Here is a 21176-nt window from a genome sequence, read left to right on the forward strand (position 1 = left end):
TGCTCAGACTGACGGGCAGTACCTGGAGCCTATAATTTCTTCCATCAGAGCACATTTGCACCTGAGGCCATCGTTCTGCAAAGAGCTTCTGTCAAAGTTGAGAGCTAAGCTACTACTGTTTAAATATGGAAAACATCCTCAGTTTCGACTACGACACAAACTAACTTGGAAATGTAACAAGCAGCCCAAGAAACATCCAACATGCAGGCTGCCTTTTCTTTCATTAGTGATGTATATAGCTGTCACAACTACTGTAAATCACCATTAGCAGAATACAGTTTCAACATGTATTAAGCAACACATGCAAAAATTGGCATGGTGAGCTCTTCTTCTTTTCTTTTTTTCCTACCTTTTTCTGATCTGTTTACATCTTTTATCCTTGTGGCGAATTGTTTGGTAAACAACTAACCTTGATTTTGCTACTGCTCATCGCTTGGTGATGCCTGCTGACGTCAAGGAGAATTGTGAAATGCTTTGCACTTTCAAAAACTAAATAGATTAAACTGGGAATTTGGCGCTCTAACTTATACCCGCTCTTTTTTTTTTTAACTATTCACTTTAGTAATAATATATTACCATGTTTTGTAGAAATGCCTAAGTTAGTACTGTCTCTAGAATCACAAGCAATGTAATTGCAACATCATTGTTGTCTGAGACAAGTACGTCAGTACACAGTACAGAGAACTTTGTCTAAAACATAATACCACACCCCATCAGGAACTTTTTTACTCTGCAGAACATCATTCTGTATGCTATTATGAATTGCTTTAATATAGTTTAAGGTGTTTACATAAACTTTAGGGTGTTCTGCCATTGATACTGCAGGGAAAATGGAAATCCGTGGCTGCTCATAAAAATGCCTGTGTTCAAAGCCCATAAATTGGTCCTTGCCTGCTTTTCTGAGTTGAGACAGACTTAAATTTAGAGGAGTTATCTTGAATCTGATGTTAATTTAAGCATTTTCCTAGGTGAACAGGATGATGAAATCTTGATTGTGCTTATTAATTTACTGATGGTGGCAGAATGACATGAAGTTGGGAGGGAGTGGGTGTATTAGAATAGGATTACAATTCAAAATGAGTAAAATACCTGGAGAAATAATCTGGAAAAAGATGGGATGACGTTCACTAGAACAGACACAAGGTGTGCTCAGGCAGAAATAAATAGCTTCACAAATATAGATTGCAGAGGTGGTTGAGTAGGAAGTCATTAAAAGTAATTTTTAGTAGACTGACCAGCTAAGGATTGGTAACAATCTAATATTGTTACAAAGAGCAAATAACCAATGGGATGTACAAACAGGGTTCAGAAGAGTTAATCATTCATTAATAGTGTTACTAACATCTCTACTAGGACAATATATTCAGTTTTGAAAAGTCTGCACTTCCAAATCTATGGAGCTGATTCGGAGATGACAGCTGGAAAACAGAGATAGTCGGGAACTTTAAAAACCAGATTTGTTTAGGAAAAAAAAAAGAATTAAATGGTAATTTTTAGCCTAATGAAGAGAAGACTCAGGGAGGGTCATGACATATGGCAACCTTATTCTATGTAAAAGGTCACTGCAGAAGGGAAGGAAACAGTCTGTTCTGGTGACTAAAATGAGAAGTAACAGGCTAACAGTTACAGCAAGGATGACTTTAGGTTGGGTATTTGGAAAAAAGTTATAAAGGTCATGAAGCATTTGAGGAGAACAGGTAGCGAGTTTGTAGTCTTTGGTGTGTAATGTCTTTAAGAGCAGACTTGATAAAGAATCTGTGAGGAATGATGCACACGGAGTGAACGCTGCCTACTGGAGGCTGGATGGACTAGACCGGCCTCTTGCCTTCTCTCCTGGCGATGCTGTGATACGCTTAAATGCCCTAGGTAATTACAGCCGAAACAGGAAGAAACGAGCATATCTTTTTAATGTGTTAACTGTTCTCTTTTTCTTTGTTTGAAGATTGAATGTGCTGCCTATAATCCTGAACCTTACCTGTCTGGCGATACGGAGTCAGATTCTTGTTCCATGGAACATGGTTTTCTTTGGGTAAGCTTAATTTTTAAATGCTAAAAAAGGGGGGTTGTCTCCCATTTCTTGTTATTTTCTGTGACTCTTAGCAACATATGAATCTGAAATGCATGGATTTTTTAATTATTATTATTTTATTTTAGATTGACTTCTAAAGGATGACTAATAATTTGTCCCGTGTTATCCCACTGTCTTCTCTGTATTCTTTTTATTGCTGTGTATGATTTGTGCGGCCCAGTGTGAGTTCCAAAGTGCTGGGCACATTTAGAAGCGAGGTATGTGCTAATTGAAAATGAAGACTACTAAAATCCATATGAGAACGCACTGTCCCACCATCTGTTTCCACATTTAAAAAAACATGTTTTAGTCATCTATTTAAGACTGTATGTGGAAAAACTATTCTGATGTGTTGTCATGACCCCAAATATGCAGATATTTCAGCAGGCAAAGTGAGATAGCCAATACATTTTTAAAACTTCTAATCATTATAGTATCTTTTCTTGTTAGTACAATGCTGTGATTATGAGGACTAACATTATAGAACCCTCCAGGATTAAAAGCAAAAGTTGGGAATAGTTTTTGCCAGTCCTCTTTTTCAAGAAGACGTGTAATTTGCTCTTGTCTGTGCTAATTTTAAACAGTTATCACAAATATATGCCAATAAAATCTTTTTATTGCAGCATAATGTTCTTTCTTCCTCTTTGTCACCCTATTTTGTTTCTTATAAACATAACAAGTTTATTATATGAAATTAGATGAAAAGCATTTTGTTCTGCTCAGGCAGACATTTTTCACTCTTTCCAGCTCCCTAAAATATATACATTTGAGGACATATTGATGATACTTAGTCTTGGATCAGGGAGCAGTTTCCTGTATCAGCAAGTTTAAAAATGGATGGTATTAATAATTCCCCTTTCTGTTGGGTTACAGCATTTACTTGTAGACCTGTTACTGCACAAAGGACAGGCATCAACTATATTATTTATTGTAAGAATATTTGGGATAACTAAAACTAGTTATTAAAATAGTATATTACACAGGTATGTATTGTAATTGCATTAGATTATGTATGTACATATGCATATGACTCTGGCCTCAAAAGAGGCCATAATATTCCTCCTTTCAAAAAAAGGAAAACTCAGAACTGTTTGTATGAGTATACAGGGGAATTCTCTGTTCTTATATAATGCTTTAAACCCTATTATATTTGTGCTGAATTATTCTTGTTTTGTCTTAACTTAGCCCTGGAAAGCTCATATTCATGTATGTATTTTGAGATATACTCTCTAACTTTCCAAGAATTCATTCTTGTTAATGCTGATGTTGCTGGGGACAGGTATCAGTCTTTGCCCTTTCTCATCTCTTTCTAATTCAGATTGGCAGTTGTACTAATCAGATGGGCCAGATTGCAATAGTGTCATTTCAAAACTCCAGCCCCAAGGTTATTGAATGCTTCAATGTGGAATCACGGATTCTCTGCATGGTCTACATACCAGAGGAGGAGAAACCGAAACAGCTAAACATGGCTCTTAACTCTGAAAACGTTCTTACAAAAGCTTCTAATGTGCCTACTATTTGCCTCGGCATGGAAGAAGGAAGGTGATTTTCGTTTTTAGTGTACTGTAGTACTATACTGGGTACTAATTCGTGTGTTATAGTACTGTGTACTATAATTTATTAGCTTTATTACCCTATAGTAAAATTATGTGAGACACTTCCCAGATGTTTTCTTTTTTAACTGTATTTATGAATAGCCAGTGACTTCGACTCATCCCTTACAACTAAATCAAGAAAAAATGCACTCCACATGATTTTAAAACATAGTATGTAAAATAAAAATAAGAGGATTAAGCTATTTTACATCATGTCTGAAAAAATACAAATATTACTTTTGTTATGTTATAATTTTAGGTATTAGAAAGTTTTGAAAATGGCAAAGCATTACATGAGGAGTGTGTTAACCTTCTACATTGTGCTATTGTGCAGGATTTGTCATGCGAATAAATGATATGGCTGTTTACTATTAACATGAATTATTTTGCTCTGGTTGAACTGATTACCTTAATGCATCATCACTTGATTTATATTGAAGAACGGAGCTACGTTTTCTAAACTTATGGGTCAGTAAGCTAACAAACTGGGATGTAGCTAGCGAGAGCATAAGCATGCAATTTTTATGTGGGTTTACAGCCAGTATAAATAAAATGAAGGGAAGAAATTTCTCTCTAAGGGAAATGCTATGTTTCCAAAGATTCCGAGATCTAATTGTACTGATTATCTCTGAACATTAAATGCAATTAATTCCAGACTTACCTACTTAGTATTCCTGGTATGCCCATGGTGATGATCTCTAGGAAAGTTTAAGTGTAATTAATGTCCGAGGGTGAACTTTTCTCTTTTCCCTAGTTCTACAGGAACATGTAATCCATATTTTCTGAAACGAACAGAAAGTCTTAGATCGACTTTTAATAAGAACATTGGGCACGACTCTTATTATGTCTCTTGGCTGAAGAAACATTTCTTCAGCCAAGATAACGCAAAGTGTATTGTCATGTGTCATAGTTAAGTACTGGTAAATTGCCTGTATAGACATTTTGGAGGATCAGGATAGTCCTTTTCATCTTCATCTTCCTATGAATGGAAGATGAAAATCTTTTTTTCTAATTTTTTTTTCTAAACTTCTTTGATGCATATTCTAATAAGAACCAAATATAGCATAACTTTGCAGGCTTATTTTTTCTTGCTTTTTTTATAGCATATCTATTTACAAAAGTTGCCAAGGCTCAAAGAAAATTCGACTTCAACACTTTTTTGCTCCTGAAAAATCAACTGTTATGAGCTTAGCATATATGTCTCAATACTTGTTTGCTGGCTTGGTAAATGGGAACATCGCAGTCTACACAAAAGCAGAAGGTAATGTAGTGATATGATTTGATAACATCCTGAGGAACTGCCCTGTCAGTATATTTTGGCAGCAGTGGATTTCCACTATTATATTTTTCCTCTTCTGCACAACTGCTGACCTAATGTTACTACAGTTATAGGAAAAAAATGTGTGCTTCTGAAAAGATATTTCACACTTTTTTTTGTCTTTCTGATGGATAGTAGATTCTTTACTGTTGTTCCCACTTTATTTGCTGCCATAAAATGCATATGAAAACTTGAAACTGTGCCCTGAAAACTTGCAACCTCGTCTTCAATGTGAAAGTCCAGAGTATGTGAGATAACAAATGGTGTACTGTATTTTACGCAGCACAATGGTAATTTCACTCTACTTCCCTGCTTTTGGGAAAGACAGAAACTCCCTGTTGGTAGAAATTCCTGTATATCTCATTTGAAATGGTGAGTCAATTTTTACTGTACAGATAATGTGAAATCTTTTCTATGTGTGCATCTCATATTTCACAGTAAGGCTTCTTTGCCATTGCCATTACAATCAGTTGTTTTATATCTAGCTAAATAATTGGCTAAAATAATCGGAGTAAAGGAATGGTCGCTGGTAATGCTGAACCAGAACTGGCTTCTTCAGAGTTGATTTCAGTGTTTGTCTGTGTGGAACTGCTTGTTCCAGAGGGTGTTACTAATTTTCCTGCCGTACTGCGTAAGTGTAGAGCTAGTTTGACTCAAAAGCCGTGAGGCTTTACTCAGAGTTTGAGACCTGAGTTTGCAAGTCCCTCAAGAAGTGAGACGCTAGCCCAGAGACACCTAACCTGGCTAAGTGCAGAGCCAGCAAAGAGCTGGTATACCTTTTTAATGTGAGCTGTGTAATTGTGGTTGTGCTTATGGGATCAGACTTGCTCTACAAGCGGAATAGCTGCATTTGTGTGTCACTGTTCTTCAGCTGGTAAATTCTACCAGCCTTCCACTGAAGAGGCAACTTCAGTATCTTGAATCTGTGGAACAAATGACATGTAATACATATTGTCTAGTGTTAGATAATATAAAGACTTAGTTTGGGAAAGGTTTGAGATGTGTTTTGTTGTTGTTTTCAAGCAGCATCCAAAAAAAGTTGCATAATACTGCAACTGAGCTTCTTCCAAAAAAGAACACTTGAAAAAGAAGAGTAGCATCCCTAGCAGCGTAGGTAAGAAAGGACACATGGCTTGCGCGTCTACAAAGGAACGGGGCAGAGCAGTTAACCAGAGAGAATTAGATTGTGAGCTGCAGAGTATACTTATCTGACCAGAATCATAGAATCCTCTGTTCTTCCTTCCTCTAAAGAGGCCAGGTTTTTTTGCAGCTAAGTATTCAAAAAGTCTGTCACTTTCTATTTCAGGATAGCTGAAGCTCTGAGATGGGAAATAGGCATTCGTTTTTTTTCTGACTCATCTTGAAGCGCCTTCCCTTACAGTTTGGCCACGTTGTTAATTCAGTTCTCCATGCCTCATAAAAGTTGCACAAATCAGTAGTTGCATATTAGCATTCATATTCCTTATCGGTTGCTGCCACGGTCATGTGACGCAATCAGCCCTGAAGGGGTGTTTTTATGAGCACTGACCTATTTTACCGGACAAATGAGTCTGAGCGCTGAAATAGGACGAACAGAGAATGCAGTCTAATGAGCGTTGTGCAATTCATCAGTGTCGATTTCTGCTCTGTATAGGGATCATTTTCCAACCACATACATCTATTTTGTCTTTGGCCTACAAGCATAAAGAAGATTAAGGAGAGTGAAAGTGAAAAAAGTGAAAAGTGAAAGTTAAATATAGTCATTTTCTAGGAAAAAACTCCGCTCACTGCTTTACTAGACATTCTGATTCGAAGCCTATAGTCAGAGGCTTTCATTCACAACTATTTTATCTTTATATCTTTATTTCATCGAATGCACAGATAAAATAGTTGTGCAGTGTTTTGTGGGATTCCATGAATCACAGAATCACAGAATGATTGAAGTTAGAAGGGACCTCTGGAGATCATCTAGTCCAACCTCCCTGCTCAAGCAGGGTCCTCTAGAGGATATTGCCAAGGATTGTGTCCAGACAGCTTTTGAACATCTCCAGGGGAGGAGATTCCACAGCCTCTCTGGGCAACCTGTGCCAGTGCTCTGTCACCCTCACAGTGAAGAAGTTTTTCCTCATGTTCAGACGGAACTTCCTGTGTTTCAGTTTGGGCCCGTTGCCTTTCAACGTATTGCTGGGCACCACGGAGAGGAGTCTGGCGCCATCTTCTTTGTACCTTCCCTTCAGATGCTTATACATATTGATCAGATCCCCCCGAGCCTTCCCTTCTCCAGGCTGAGCAGGCCCAGCTCCCTCAGCCTTTCCTCATCTGAGAGATGGTCCAGTCCCTTAATCATCTTAGTACTAGCCCATGATAGGGAGAGATCTGGCTTCCAGGCTGCAAATGCACCTCACAGGTTTTATTGGAACTGTGATCATTGTTTCTTCCTCTGAAGAGTAAGTTCAGCCACTGGCGTGCAATGCCTTTACGTAGGCAGGCAAAGATCTACTGAATCTGTCATTTGTATTCAGTACACAAATAGCTTTGATTTTCCTGTTGTTTTCAGATGGCTCAATACATGTAAATATTCAGCTTGTTTAGAAATAGCAAGCGTGCTCTTCTGACTTTCTTCACAAGGGAACTTTGTCAACTCCGCAACATCCAGAGTGCTCTCTGGCCACAAAAGCACTGTCTTGAAGTAATTTAATATGGAAACTAAAAAGTGTATATAGGAAACAGGAATACATGCCATGTTAGTGGGAGAATTGAAGATACACTGTTTCACTTTTTGCTTTATGGAGGGCAGTCACGTTTTACTGGAACAGCTCTCCCAACACCATGCTTTCACTTATCAGTTATAAACTCTTTGCAACTAAATGTATTTGAACATAAATTAAAAACAAGGTCAATGGGGCACTAGCACCTTAAAATCTATTCAGTTAGTAAACGTGAGCTAACATGGTGATTTGTGAAAGTGTCACAGAAATACTAGGATGTAGGTGAACTAATATATAAGAAGTCCTAAAAATAAGGGAAGTACATCCTTAATTTTATGTAGGTGAAAAGACTTACTAGAGGAACCATAAAACTGCTGGTGTATAAATGCTGTTGTTGTATAAAGGAATGGTAGTGATATTGATTGTAAAGTTTATCTGACACTTTTTTTCCCATGTTAAAAACTTATTTTCAGTGCTAATAACTTTGCAAAATATAAGTCTGAAATGCTATGTATTTAGAGATTGCCTCAGGCTGAATTAATAGGAATTTTTGCAGGCAAAACACTTCTACATGAGGCTAAGAAAAAAGTATATTGTTCATCTGTATTTAAAATAAATTTTAAAAGCCTTTGTCGTGGTTACAGACGGCCAAGCAGATGTTTTATCTGAGTGATGTAATAGCAAAAAAGGTCAGTGCATGTTTGACTTTCATTCACGAAAGCGTCTTAGGAAAGGGAAATCACAGCCTTTATAAAACATAGGTGTATTGTTCCTGGCCTACTGTAGTTAGTTCCAGGTACTTCCTTCTCATAAGGGCACTGATACACACTTCCTTCCCATAAAAGACCTATAAAGAGTATGGAGAGAAACAGGACAAAGAAAATAAAAACTCAGAATGACCATAGCAAACGGTGGAAGAATTAATATGTTCATAATTTCAGAAGGAGTTTGATTCAGTTAATATTAAAGAATAGATGCACAAAAAAGACTTGCTTCTGTAACCCTGATGGCTACAACTTTTAGGCATGTGAGTGCCTACAGCCTTTAGCTTGTGTTTGCAGCACCTGGAAAGAGCCCTTGCGCTCTGCCACCTGAGAATGAAAAGCACAGCACTCAGCACGCTGATTAGTGAAATGTCCAAACAAGTCAATAGAAACTGGGAAAAGGCATTTCTTAAGGTTCTATTTCCAGGTTCCTCTGGGCTGGAGAAGTGCCCATCCCCGCTTGTGATTCACAACGCAGAACTCGCTCCTAATGCCATTGTCTTAAGTTGAGGATGACTTGTTCCTTTTTTTTTTTCACACAAGATAGGAGGAAGAGGACATGTTGTCTCTTTCATACAGTATTGTAATGGCGAAGGCATTAGTCTGTCAGCAGAAGTGAGATCTCTATTATATATGTAACTAATTAATATGTAATTTAATATACATAAACTCTTGTTCTGTTGCCCTCACACAGTCTTTAATTCCTTTTCTGGAAAGTAGATCAGCTTTAATAGGAAGAAGGGATCAGGAATACCATTCAGAGTAGCCAAAGCCTAGGTGGCTAGAGTTCTGCTCTGGAAGCCAAAAAATGCTGGTTTGAATCTCTTTCACCATAAGGAGAACTGAGCCCACACATTCATAAGAGGAAACCTCTTATATGTTTTAATGAAAGCAGCACTTGCTATTAGACTTTTAGCAAAGCCTCTTCCTTCAGATGCACACTGTTAGGTTCTGGCCCAAGTTCTAAGAAAGAAAGGAAACCTGAACTTCGAGGACTGTAGTCAAATGTAAATGTGATGATACGAGAACAAAAAGTGAAGCAATTCTGGCCCTGCATAGAACAGAATTTTACGTTCTTCGGAGAGACTTCACTGGTAAAAACTTAGCCATCTCTGGGGTTAGTCAAGAGCTTTGAGAACTTATCAGTACAAAAAGGCTTCATGACAGTAATCAATAATCAGAGGATTTATATCAAGGAAAAGGAGTGAAATTAAAAGCAAATGGAAGAATAAGTTAAAAGAGGTCAGATCAGTTCATCAGAAAGATTAATGTCTTGTTAATCGATACGTGCACTTTGACAAATGCAAGAAAGGAGGAACACGTGCAAAAGATTGTAAAAGATTGGTGTTGCACTTCAGAGCTCAGGTGTATTCACCCTGAAGAGTCTGTGGTTCTGGCATGTGGTCAGCACTTGAAGTAGAAATGACAAGTGTTGCTATGAAAAATAAGAAATGATATTGAGGTGTTAGGAAACGGACTAGAGCAGTGCCATTGAAACAGAAATAAACACTGGTATCTCAACTGTAATATCACTGTTGGCAGTATCCCCTGATAACAGTACTAGGAGTATCCTGACATTGCTATCAGTCACTCTTATTTACTTATCTCATGCTGGGCCTTCCAGGGCTACCTGTGTCTATAATCTTAGGTAGAGTTTTGTCCTGCTATTTAGCATGCATAATTTGTTTGTGTCTAGAAAAAAATGGCTATATGTATGTGCAGCACAGTATATTCCTAGTTACACTTTGTTTAGAAGGGCAGGTCCGAGTCCCTCAGTTTATTTCCACATGACAAGTAATGTGTAAAACTTATTTTTATTCCTATATCTACCAATTTATCCCTCAATAATGCCGGTTTATGTACCATGTGATGGAAAAAATGTTTGTGCTCCACTGCACAAATAAACTAACAACCACTATTCCCAGGGCTATGTTGGCAGCTCTGTTGAAATCGTCAATAGAGCTGCTAAGCAAAAGAGGAAGTTACCAACAGAAAAGCATGTTAACTTCAACTCTACTGAAAGAGCGGAAGGGAAGGAAAAATTACTACAAACTGTAAAACGACTTTTGAGGGAAAAAATGTATTCTATCAGGTTGTATCGTATAAAGGCTTGAGAGCACCAACAAATGATAAAACAATACTTCTTCCTTTCATTGGGTTATATGGAAACAAAACACAGAAAAAGTAAAATGGCCAATATTCTATCCTATAAAATGAATGCTGCTTTAACATTTTCTTACCTACTTGATTCAGTTTGAGTGAAAAGAAGGATACTGGTTTTCTGAAAGTATCTTCATACAAATCATGTGGCATATGACAGAAATGCATTAATGGAAATAATGCCCTTATGCATGAAAGACTTAGCTGTATCTTATGAGCATAGATTTCTTATTTTGAAGCAGCTGAGCAGCCTGATATGAATACTGAAGGATGACCATATGTGCTATAATTTATATCCCAATGCTGAAATGTAAGTTACAGAGGGTTTTATAAACAGTGGCATAAAGCAGAGAGTAGTGCATAACAATAACAGTGCTTAAAAATTATGTTCTCATGTTTTAAATATTCACCTAATAAGTAAATATCAGAAATTATGAGATCTTATTTCTAAAAGACTGTATTTGATTTTATATTTGACATTGTACTGAGATTTTTTAGATACATCTCATTCCTGCAAATAACTGCACCTGCAATCCCTATTGATTGATCCCTATTCTGTTACAGTAATGTTTAGAGACTGCCAGAGACTGTTGTGTCGTATGTACTAGGCATTTGATATATCCATAGTAAAAGTGTATCTGCCTTGATGAGGTCAGTCTAAGAGCCCAGTCCACTAAAATTTGCGAATACGGTTATCTTTATATGTTGTTAATATTAGTATAGACTTCTCTCACAAAGCAGAAAGTAAATCCCAATCCGTTCTCCCACTGTTTCCTCCCTATTTCCACAGGCTTCGACCCTGTATTTGCTCACAGTACAAACTAGCCTTTTCTATGTGCTGCGTATTGCATTTCATACAGTAATATACTTACCTCATAGGTAAAAGACAAGTTTATTGTCTGGCTTTTCAGCATTCCGGAAACAAGGATGACCAGAAAACCTTCCTAAAACTAAAACAATGCTTTATTTAAAGAATAGAAATAAGGTATTGATAGAATAAAACTTTAGAACAGGCCACAGTTCTATGGACAGTCCTATGGGTGTTCTCCAGCCTTTTGCCAAGTAATTTGGCTATGAGGAAAAAATTCTTGGTCAGCAAAAAAAAGTTCTTTCCCTCCTTTTTAGCCAGCACCCTGTGGTTAAAGCATTCACAGAAGTATGTTGGATTAGCAGGCTTAATCCTTTTCCTTGCTTGAGAGGATTTGTACCCCTGCTTCCAAACTCTTAAGAGATTTCCCTGGCCACCACAGAATAAGAGGAGAGAGAGAAGCAAAGCCTTCTGATGCTGTCCCACTTTGTATAATTAATTAAACATTCACTGAAGCAGGGAGAAGAACACAGCTGACCTATCATTTAAATACTGTCCTAATTACCAAGCTAGAGAGCCTTCCTCCCTGCCCTGTTTTTCCTCTTCTGTTCACTATCATCTCAGAAGTTTTCAGATCTAGAAGGGAGCAATGCTTACCAAAAAGAAAGAAAGAAACAAACAAACAAACAAAAAAGGACGACAGAATAGCCATATCACATGGCTAAAGGTCTGTGAGTAGAGGAATACTCATGTTCAGATTTTTCCTGTGCTGATGTCAAAGTGGGGATTGGAGTTGCCTTGAATAAAGTTATGGTAATATGAAGAACATTAGGTTTGCATCTAACATTTTTCATGTGTCACATCCCACTGAATTCATAAAGCTAACAGTGCTAATAGCAGCAGCAGAAAACTTTTTTTTGGAAAATGAGTTTTGATTTGCGTATTTGATGAATCTCCTACTTTCTTTCTAGTGGCCAGTAAAAACTGAGCTCTACCTTTTTACCTTAAATTGCTTTTGAGTTTGTATTTTGAAATTAACATCTGCCTGACATCGGCGCTAATTATCCTTTTTGCTCAGTTGCAATTGATAGTTAATGACTTTAATTATTAGACTTGATCAAAACTGATAAAAAAATTAGTTCTTAGCTATCTGAAGAATCACTTGGAAGCTAAGGGCATGAAAGTCCAGATCCAAAGAAAGAGACCTGAAATGAGGTTTGAACAAAATTTAAATTCTAGAGTACACAACTGAGATCCTGAAAATCCCCACTCACCTGTCACTTAAATATCAACTATGCTTTGTCTAGAGACTACTGAATATATTTAAGAAGAGGCACTGTTGAGTTCAGTGAGAAGTTTTCTCTGTAGATGAAATTTGTTGTTCAGTCTGAAAATTAACTTCACAAAGAAGACGACTTCTTGCTAAGCACATTTTCTCTCTGTCCAAATTCTCAGACTTTGTCATTCAGAAGAGACAGTAGGACTGTACTAGAATTATGCAGCTTTTATCCCTGAAAAGGAAACATGGTCTTGGAGCTGTGAACCAGAAGCTGCTATGGCTTCTACAGTTGATGCATTTTATACAGAGAAGGCCAAGCACACACATGCAGCTCATGTTTTTGGAAGCTTTTGCACTGAACTATGCACAGTGGTTAAAGCATTCAGGGCGTATGGGCAGCCTCCACCTGAGAGTTTAATTTGAGAATAATGGGGTAGCTAGCAAAAAAAAAACTCTTCCAGAGGTTTCATTTGTACTAATGGTACATATGAGTCATGAAGATCATAGGATGACTTCGACATCGCTGGGAGAGTTTGCGGGCTAGTAATTGGAAACACTGTTCTCACTTACAAATTGAAATCTTGAAAATGATTGTGACAGCCTGAAACTAAATGTCTTTTTTACGAAGATGCTTTCAGAACAGAGTCACACTCTGGGAATGAGTCAGCGAAGCTTATATAATTGCAGATGGCAACAGCAATCAGAAGGACTCAAAAACTGGTGCTTATCGTTATTGTTGTTGCTCCTATTTTCATGAAGCAGGAAATTTGGTGGCCCTTGTACCTAAGCAAAAAGTGGCTGTTATAGAGAGAAAAAAAAAAAAAACATATTTTACATAAGTGCTCGCCTAAAGATGTGCTTACCTTGGTCTCATAAATCAAAACTTAAGTGGATACTAAGTTGAAACCAGTGTCAGTAAAGTGGACAATGTTTCTGTAGCTTATGCAGGAAGAAGGCTTTCAAGAGAAGAAATAGGGCCGTTTTGACATGTATTTTATCTCAGTGTAAACACAGATAAGTTACCATATTTTGATATTGCTACTAAGGCATAACGGGCAGAAGTGCAGTGTAGTAGGTGTTTTATGTTAAAGGAATGCTTATGATAAAAATAAGCTGATATCAAAATAATTGTTCTGTTTAGTATGTCAAAATGTAAATATAGAAGACATAACTACAAATATTTAAATAAGTTCATGTTGTTAGCTGTTAAGTTTGGGGAGAAACGATCTGCTTATACTTGCTTCAAAGAGATGTCAAGTGGGATTGACCACAGTGGTGAGTGGCGGCACGCACTTCTGGTCAGAAGGTCTTTGAATCACTGATTCTGCAGCTTGTACATGCATAACGGACTTTGGATCTGCCAAATGCAGTCCATAAAAAACTGTGTTATAACTGGAGAAAAACAGGAAAAGTGAATACATTAGAATCTGAAACTGAATGCTTTTCACATTCTTTCCTGGTTGAAAGTTAATTTATCTTAAAACACGTCAATTGTGAGCTCCTTCTTAGTTGTGAGAAAATGGTTACAGCCATGGATTTCTGACTGCGTTTCCTCCAGAAAGGAAAGCAGTTATATGAAAACAGCAACATGGAAATCCTTGTTAATCAATTAATTCGGATAAAATTTGCTCGGCTAATATGAATAGTTGTGTTTTTCCTTAATGTTCTAATTACAAACCTAGTTTGGAAGGTAAAATTCAGTGTAAAAAAAAAAAAATCTTAGTTTGAAGTGGAAAGTTGCAGAAATTTGAATGATAGGCTTTGTAGTACCATTACTTCCATTCGTTGTATATTTACAAGTTTCACATGAAGGTCTGTGGATTTGTCAACTGATGCTTTTCTAGGTGTTCCTAAGTCAGTCGCAATAAACAAAGACATAATATTTTCCAAACTGTTTTAAAACAGATACTACAATTCTGTTGCGTATAACCTTTCTTCTTCTTTTTTATTAAAGATGGAGCGTGGAGTACAGACCCTCAGAAGATAGTGAAGTTGGGGGTTTTGCCTGTTAGAAGTCTACTGGTGATGGAAGACACCATTTGGGCTGCATGTGGTGGACAAATTTTTATAATCAGTACTGTGACACATGTTATAGAGGTAAATGCTTTTAAAAGCATTATTCACATACTCTGCTGCAGAGTATAAGTAGTGAATTTTAAAAATTAAAATCTGTTTAAAAAACTTTTAAGAGTCAGGAAGCCTTTTATGAAATATGGCTTCAATTGGTTAGCTTTCTATTAAATCTCACTCCCTCCAGTTTGAAGTTCTACCGTGACCTTCATTGCTCGTGTCTGATTAGATCAAGGCTTGCTTTCATTTTCACCAGTGTTATCATAAGGTGCATGGTACTTGTTGGGTACTTGGGGCAGTAGGTTTGTTTAAAAATGAGATGCAAGGAAATACAGCAAAGAAGTGAGTTCCTGTAGGAATTGTCTGTTAATTCCAGAGCACGTTTAATTAAGAGACAGCCTCTGCATAGTTAATGTGACTTCTACCTTGTGATGATTCCTTAACATATTTTTGATCACTTTTGCTTCTCAGTGGCACTCAAAACTTCCTTAGCTTAAGGACATTTTCCAATGAATAATCATGCAAAAGTAAGCTTTTCTGTAAGAACAGAAAAATGTTAAGGCTTCAAACTCATCTTTATGACTGCATTCACCAAAAAGATGTTAAGCCCTTGTTTCTTTTAAAACTGCAGCAATCCACCAAGTGATGCCTTAGTGGCCTGAATAGAGTTCATGAAACAGTAGGGATTAAAACCTCTCCTTCAACCTACAACACAATTAGATTGAGTTCCATGATGTTTACAGCCGTGAAATTCTTTCAGACAGGATTCTGTGATGAGATCACAGTCTCTTCCTTTGTGCGCTTTGTTACTGGGGTTTTTTTGTTGTTTATTTGTTTCATTGATGATCCTCTTGGCTCCCAGCAATTGTCTCTTTGGTACAATTGATTCTGTGAGTCATTGTCATGGGTTTGCAGGGAAATAGTAAATGTCATAATTTCCTCTGTCTTTAGCTGTGCTTTTTTGGTGACTGGTTTTATCTGAGTAGAGGCTCCAATCATAGGTTTTCCCACTTAGTCTTTCTTTAATGCTTGTTTTTTTGATAGGTTGGATGGTATGATGAGGGAAAGGTTTTGGAACAGTGATTTGGACAGGTGCTTGAGATGAACTTCCTGTTAGCTTGACAGGGTAACCTTTGGGATACCTGGAATTACTGTCTCAGACTTTTATATTTTATCTATCATCTCCTTGATTCTCACTGAAAAATACATAGCAACAGTAATAACCACAGTTAGATTGCTTCTGTGTGAATTAGGTTATATAAAGTCAGATCTCTTTATTAATTAGTTTGGTAATTTTGGCCTCATTCTATCACAGAGTTCCTTCTAGATTAGATGGTGTCTGTGCAATTTGGATTATGCTGTGCGATTTTGGCACAACAGAACAAAACCAGAATTAGATGAGATTTGAGGATTAAAGGATGTATCAAGCTAACTCAATCGAAGTAAAATGTAGAACAGTGGATTACAATGTTGAAAACAGAAGTTCGAGGAGATAAAATAGCAAATACTTTGTCAATATCTTTTGGACAAGGTACCTTGATTTTTCAGCTGTTGCTTGAAGTATTCCCCTTAAAACCTCACAGGAGGTTACTTTTCATTCCATGGTGCTTTTTAAACTGACCTGTCCATTGTAGTTTGGACTTCACATTATTATAGATCTAGTGATTGTTATAGCTATCGTTCACATGTAAACAATACTGCAGCAAACAACATATAAGAAGTGGTGCAATTGGAAGCAGTATGTCTGGGTTGAATACTGTTTTCTCTGCATGGATGATTCTATTCAAGAACATGATAAATTTTTGTATGACTGGCTGACAGTCATCTTTTTCTGTTTCACACAAAAATCCACACCACAGTGTATCTTCTTCCTCACAGAATTGCAAATGATGATTTACTGTTGCCTCTTTATTGGTCCTAAGACATATACCACTACTGATCTGTTCTCATCATCTCACCTGACTGAACATCTCACTGACAGTTTCTCTGTTGCTAGCTGCGCAGTTACCTGACTTGTTTTGATAATTTCCTGGGTTTATATTTCCGAATGTGATTTCCCGTGATGTACATAAGACATTTCTTGGCAATATTGTTTCAAAATTGTATCCTATACAAGGAAATTTAGATTCTTCCTGTTGGGAATACTTTAACAGTATTAGCAATTGAATACACCTGAGCTCCCTCTTCCTGTTGTGCCAAGCAGAAGCTATGCTATAGGCAGGGAAACAGCAGGGAGGAAATTTTTATTCTCCCTCTGTGTCCTCTGTTGTTGAGGGAGATTCACTGAATCAAGAATTTTTGCATAATTTTCTTCTTTGCCATCTCAGCAGCAGTCCAGGTGTTGCACAGGGCTCAACTATTACTCTTCCCTTTTTGCAGGACTCCTTTATTGCTCCATATTCTGCAAATTTCAGCTACTTTTTTGCTCATTGCTTTGTACCTTTGTGCTTATGTTTTGAATGCTGTTTGTCATGTAACTTAGCTGTAAAGACACCTGAGTGGCTTTTAAAGCTGTATTTGTGCGAGCCACGAACACATTCAAGACCACTTTGTCAATGTCTCCCCAGTGTGGCCCTCCCTGCTTCACAGGTGTCTCATTTTAGCTAGTGCTTTTGCTAAGCACAGAGTACATTATCCTCTGAAAACAATCTCATTCCATGTCTCCCTGCTTTTTTAATGCTCTCAGATAAGCCTTTTTGGGGTACTTTTACAAACTATTAGTAAATGAACAGATTTGGCATTCTTTATGTTGTTTTTGGACTTTTCCCACTTTTCCCACTTTTTCTGCACTTTGGTATGGATAAGACTCTCAACTGACAAGTTTTAATGATAAGTTACTGTCATAGTCATAATGTTTACGAAACGGCTTTTACTGGCCCAGTGCCCCGGATTTGCACAATGCCTCAAGCTCCTTGGCAAGGGACGTGTGAGAAGTACATCAATTGCTATTGTATATCAATGGCATATTCTGATACTCTTTCTGTGAATAAGAAATTTCTCCTGAGGCTTGACCCTCGGTCTGACAATTGTTATCTTGCTGTTGGGTACAGAGCTTGGTCCTGTAGCAGTCTCTGTGCATGTAGACCCTTAAAAACAAACAAAATCTCTGCATATTTAGCAGAATAAAAGTCACCAAACGAATTGTGTTCCATCCTCTGTTGTTTTGTCTTGTTTTTAAAACTTGGCTTATTATAGATGAGTTACTTTAGTTTTAACGGTTTAAGTAGAGCAAGCTGAAACGCTCAGTTCAATCAACAAAAATCCCTATCCTTTAAGTGTGCGTTGCCCAAGTACTGTAACCTCTTCAGAGTAGCGGAACTCATTTGCTTTACTGTGTGAACAATGATACCCATTATGTACCTCTCACTGAGCCTGAGAAATCATGGTTCAGTTCTTGGCACAGCTGTCTGGCCCTGGAATCACAACTGTGCGAGTAGGCAACCCCTAAAAAGAAAGATTCGAGCTATGTGCCATACTGCTGAAACAGCAGTGAGCCGTGACAGCCTCTGCTGCAGGAGAGACTTACTGTGGCGACCTGAGTGCGTTCTGCAGCTCAGGTGTTGCTATAGAGTTTGAATAAGAGAGCCAGAAGTGGGAGGAAAAGAAAAGAAAAGAAAAAAATAGACTGTGAGGAGAAAGCAGACTGGAATTTAGGCATGAAAACCAAAGGAGAAATGTAAAATGAAGTTCAGATTTTTTTTTTTTTTAATAACAAAAGGAATAAGACGTTTTTGTCCCTTTGTATCTGCATTTCTTGTTAGGAGGAAAAAAAACCTAAACCTTTGAAGAAAAAGCCCAGGTACTGGGTTTCATATAGAATTGTAATTGAAATAGAGGTCAAAACTATCCCCAATACAAAAATTTCTGTATTTGTAAAAGAATGTCCAAGTTTGGGGAACTTTCCTGCTCCTTCTCTGTGTTAGAAGACCCTCTGAAAGAGAATAATTATTTTTTTAAATGCTTCTTGTGATGGTGAAAACATTAGTTTTCCTTTAAATGTCTCTGAATATTTCCACAGACTGCTGTACAAACTGCAGGACAGAGTGGGAGTATAATGAGTTAGCTGGTACATATGGAATGTGGCAAAAATGCATGTGCAAGTTGTTTACAGTGGTACTAACAGAGTTGCCATCTGTGGTACGGTCAGAACATTGCAAAGAAAATTATTTTTTTTGTGATGAACTGATTTACATTTCTAATTCCAAACACTATCAGTGGCTGGTCAGATTGATTTCAGTGGCCTTAGATCAGTCCCCATGAAGGTTTTAAAAAGCCGGTTGGTCATGAGAGTAGCAAAGTATGATTCTGTAAGCAAGGGTTATTATTTTGAAGTCCTATTTGCCATAAAGCCTTTCGATGCGTTATGAGAAAATCAGGAAATTTAGTCCGAAGACCTATGTCTGCTCTGAGAGATGTTGTCTGTGGATAAATTCTTCTGTTGAATAAAGTGTATGATTTGTAAATGGCACGTATCATTTGATAACGAATGAATAGAGGTTATTTGAGGAAAAGAGCAAATATGCGTGTCAGAGGTGCCTCACTTGCATTCTACAGTGTCGTTATTAGAAGAGGGAAAAGGTAATACAGCAACACTCACCAGAACTGAACAAGGAGCTAATAGCTAAAGGAAACTTCTCTGTTCATTTCCTGAAAACCGAACACTTGAAGAGTAGCGTAATCAAATGAACATATAAAAATCTTTCCTCTTATTTTTAAGCCGTCATCTTGTCAGTGGAAAGAACCAATTTATATAATGTTTTGGCATATTCAGTAATAAAATGGAAAAAAAGTGCCTCACGTATAATATCAAAAGTTGCAATCTGTGAAAGCTTAAAGTTCTATCTTTTATCTATGATTGTAATCTGTTCACTGAATTTAGATGCAGAAATTGAACTATATATCTATTATCCTTTGTATTTTCAGTGGATAATTATCTTAGACTAAGAAAAGAGCTTAGCCTGAAAAATGTGTGATTTAGATTTGGATGCTAAATGACCAAAATGTAACTCTCAACACAGGGAAAATTTAAGGGTGCTTTCAACAAGGAGGAAGGGGGAATTTTGCCTTTTATGTGCAAATCTAGTTAAAAGTGTGTGATCTGTGTTGTGGATATTAGAGCACCTACTTACTTCCGTATCCCGCAAGGAAGGTAGGTATCCAAGGAACAGTTTGACATTTGTTTAGCCAAGGAATTTTTATGTTTATCGGAATAGCTGTCTATATACGATAATAGCTGGCACAACATTAAAAGGCTGTGTTTCACTTCAGAGGCAGTTTACTTACAAGACAAAAACGAGGGGGTGGGGGGAACCTTCCCTAGTTCATATTAATGATTAAAGAACTTTAGTACAGCTTTCTCTTGCACTTTGATACGGGCTACAGGTTTCAGCCTTCCTGGGAGCCATGCAGAAGTTGTAACTGTGAAGGTGCTTGACCAAGGAAAAAGGTCTATCCTGAAAGTCTTGCATTGCTCCATATCTTCAGAAGGTGGATTCTGGCATTTCTAACAACTATCATAAATATTTTGAAATATGAAATAATAAAAATGAATAATGAAATAGCTAATACTTAGGAAATTCAGAAATGTCTGAGTCAAAAAGCAAGCCACAATATTAAGGCTCACGTGATTATGTATGTGGCTGAGCAAGTAATGCTGCATATATATTCAGAAACATTCTACTTTCTAAAGATGATTTATTCCTTAATTTAATTATTATTGTTCTGAAATGACCCCCTAATGCACAGAACAGAAGTATTTGGCATTATTTGGAACAGCAGTTGTGCTGCAGATAAAAGCAACACATCAGAAAAATCTGTCCACTCCGGGGCTTCTTGTATGCATTAGTTTTCCCAGGGGAGTATCAATAAAGAAATAGAAAATTTCTTTAAGTCTCTGCCAATACAGAGTTGCTGGTTTCCACCACGCAATATGTCTTATAAATACATTATGTAAGTGACTGTGAAGTTAGTCTATCGTAAGTTGGAACCTTTATTCAAAAGCTGAGGATCCTTTTATAGTAATGATGATTCATTTTCCAAAAAACAAAAAAGCAACAAGAAAAATAACACATCATAAACAGCAGTCAAGACATATCATGAACTAACTGAAGAAAGCTTGCTGGTATTCAACAAGGAGAACAAAGATAAAAGTGCCAACACTGAAGAGCTGATGAACAAGGCTAAATGATGCAGTTCAGTTGCATCTTCTCAGGGATTTCTTGTTTTTCTTACAGACCCATTTTGAAGCTCATCAGGAAGAAGGGATGGTAATCTCTCACATGGCTGTTGCTGGCGTAGGCATCTGGATCGCCTTCACGTCTGGATCTACACTTCGCCTGTTCCACACTGAGACCCTGAAACACCTCCAGGACATTAACATTGCCACGCCTGTTCACAATATGTTGCCAGGTACCTGAATCACGTCGTA

The 21176-nt window shown here is 37.3% G+C and overlaps 1 protein-coding gene across 6 annotated transcripts in view; it reads left to right on the plus strand.

The window, feature by feature from the left end:
* The window catches only part of ARHGEF10 (Rho guanine nucleotide exchange factor 10), a 119589-nt gene that overhangs the window by 84588 nt on the left and 13825 nt on the right, over positions 1–21176 (plus strand). For all 6 annotated transcript variants that reach the window (XM_068937325.1, XM_068937321.1, XM_068937326.1 and 3 more), the window contains 5 exons: positions 1943–2029; positions 3387–3610; positions 4767–4924; positions 14634–14776; positions 20983–21157. In XM_068937325.1, coding sequence (XP_068793426.1) covers positions 1943–2029; positions 3387–3610; positions 4767–4924; positions 14634–14776; positions 20983–21157 — 787 coding nt within the window. The remainder of the gene's footprint in view (positions 1–1942; positions 2030–3386; positions 3611–4766; positions 4925–14633; positions 14777–20982; positions 21158–21176) is intronic.

The sequence above is a fragment of the Struthio camelus genome, chromosome 3, assembly GCF_040807025.1.
Source record: "Struthio camelus isolate bStrCam1 chromosome 3, bStrCam1.hap1, whole genome shotgun sequence".
Classification (NCBI taxonomy): Eukaryota; Metazoa; Chordata; class Aves; order Struthioniformes; family Struthionidae; genus Struthio; species Struthio camelus.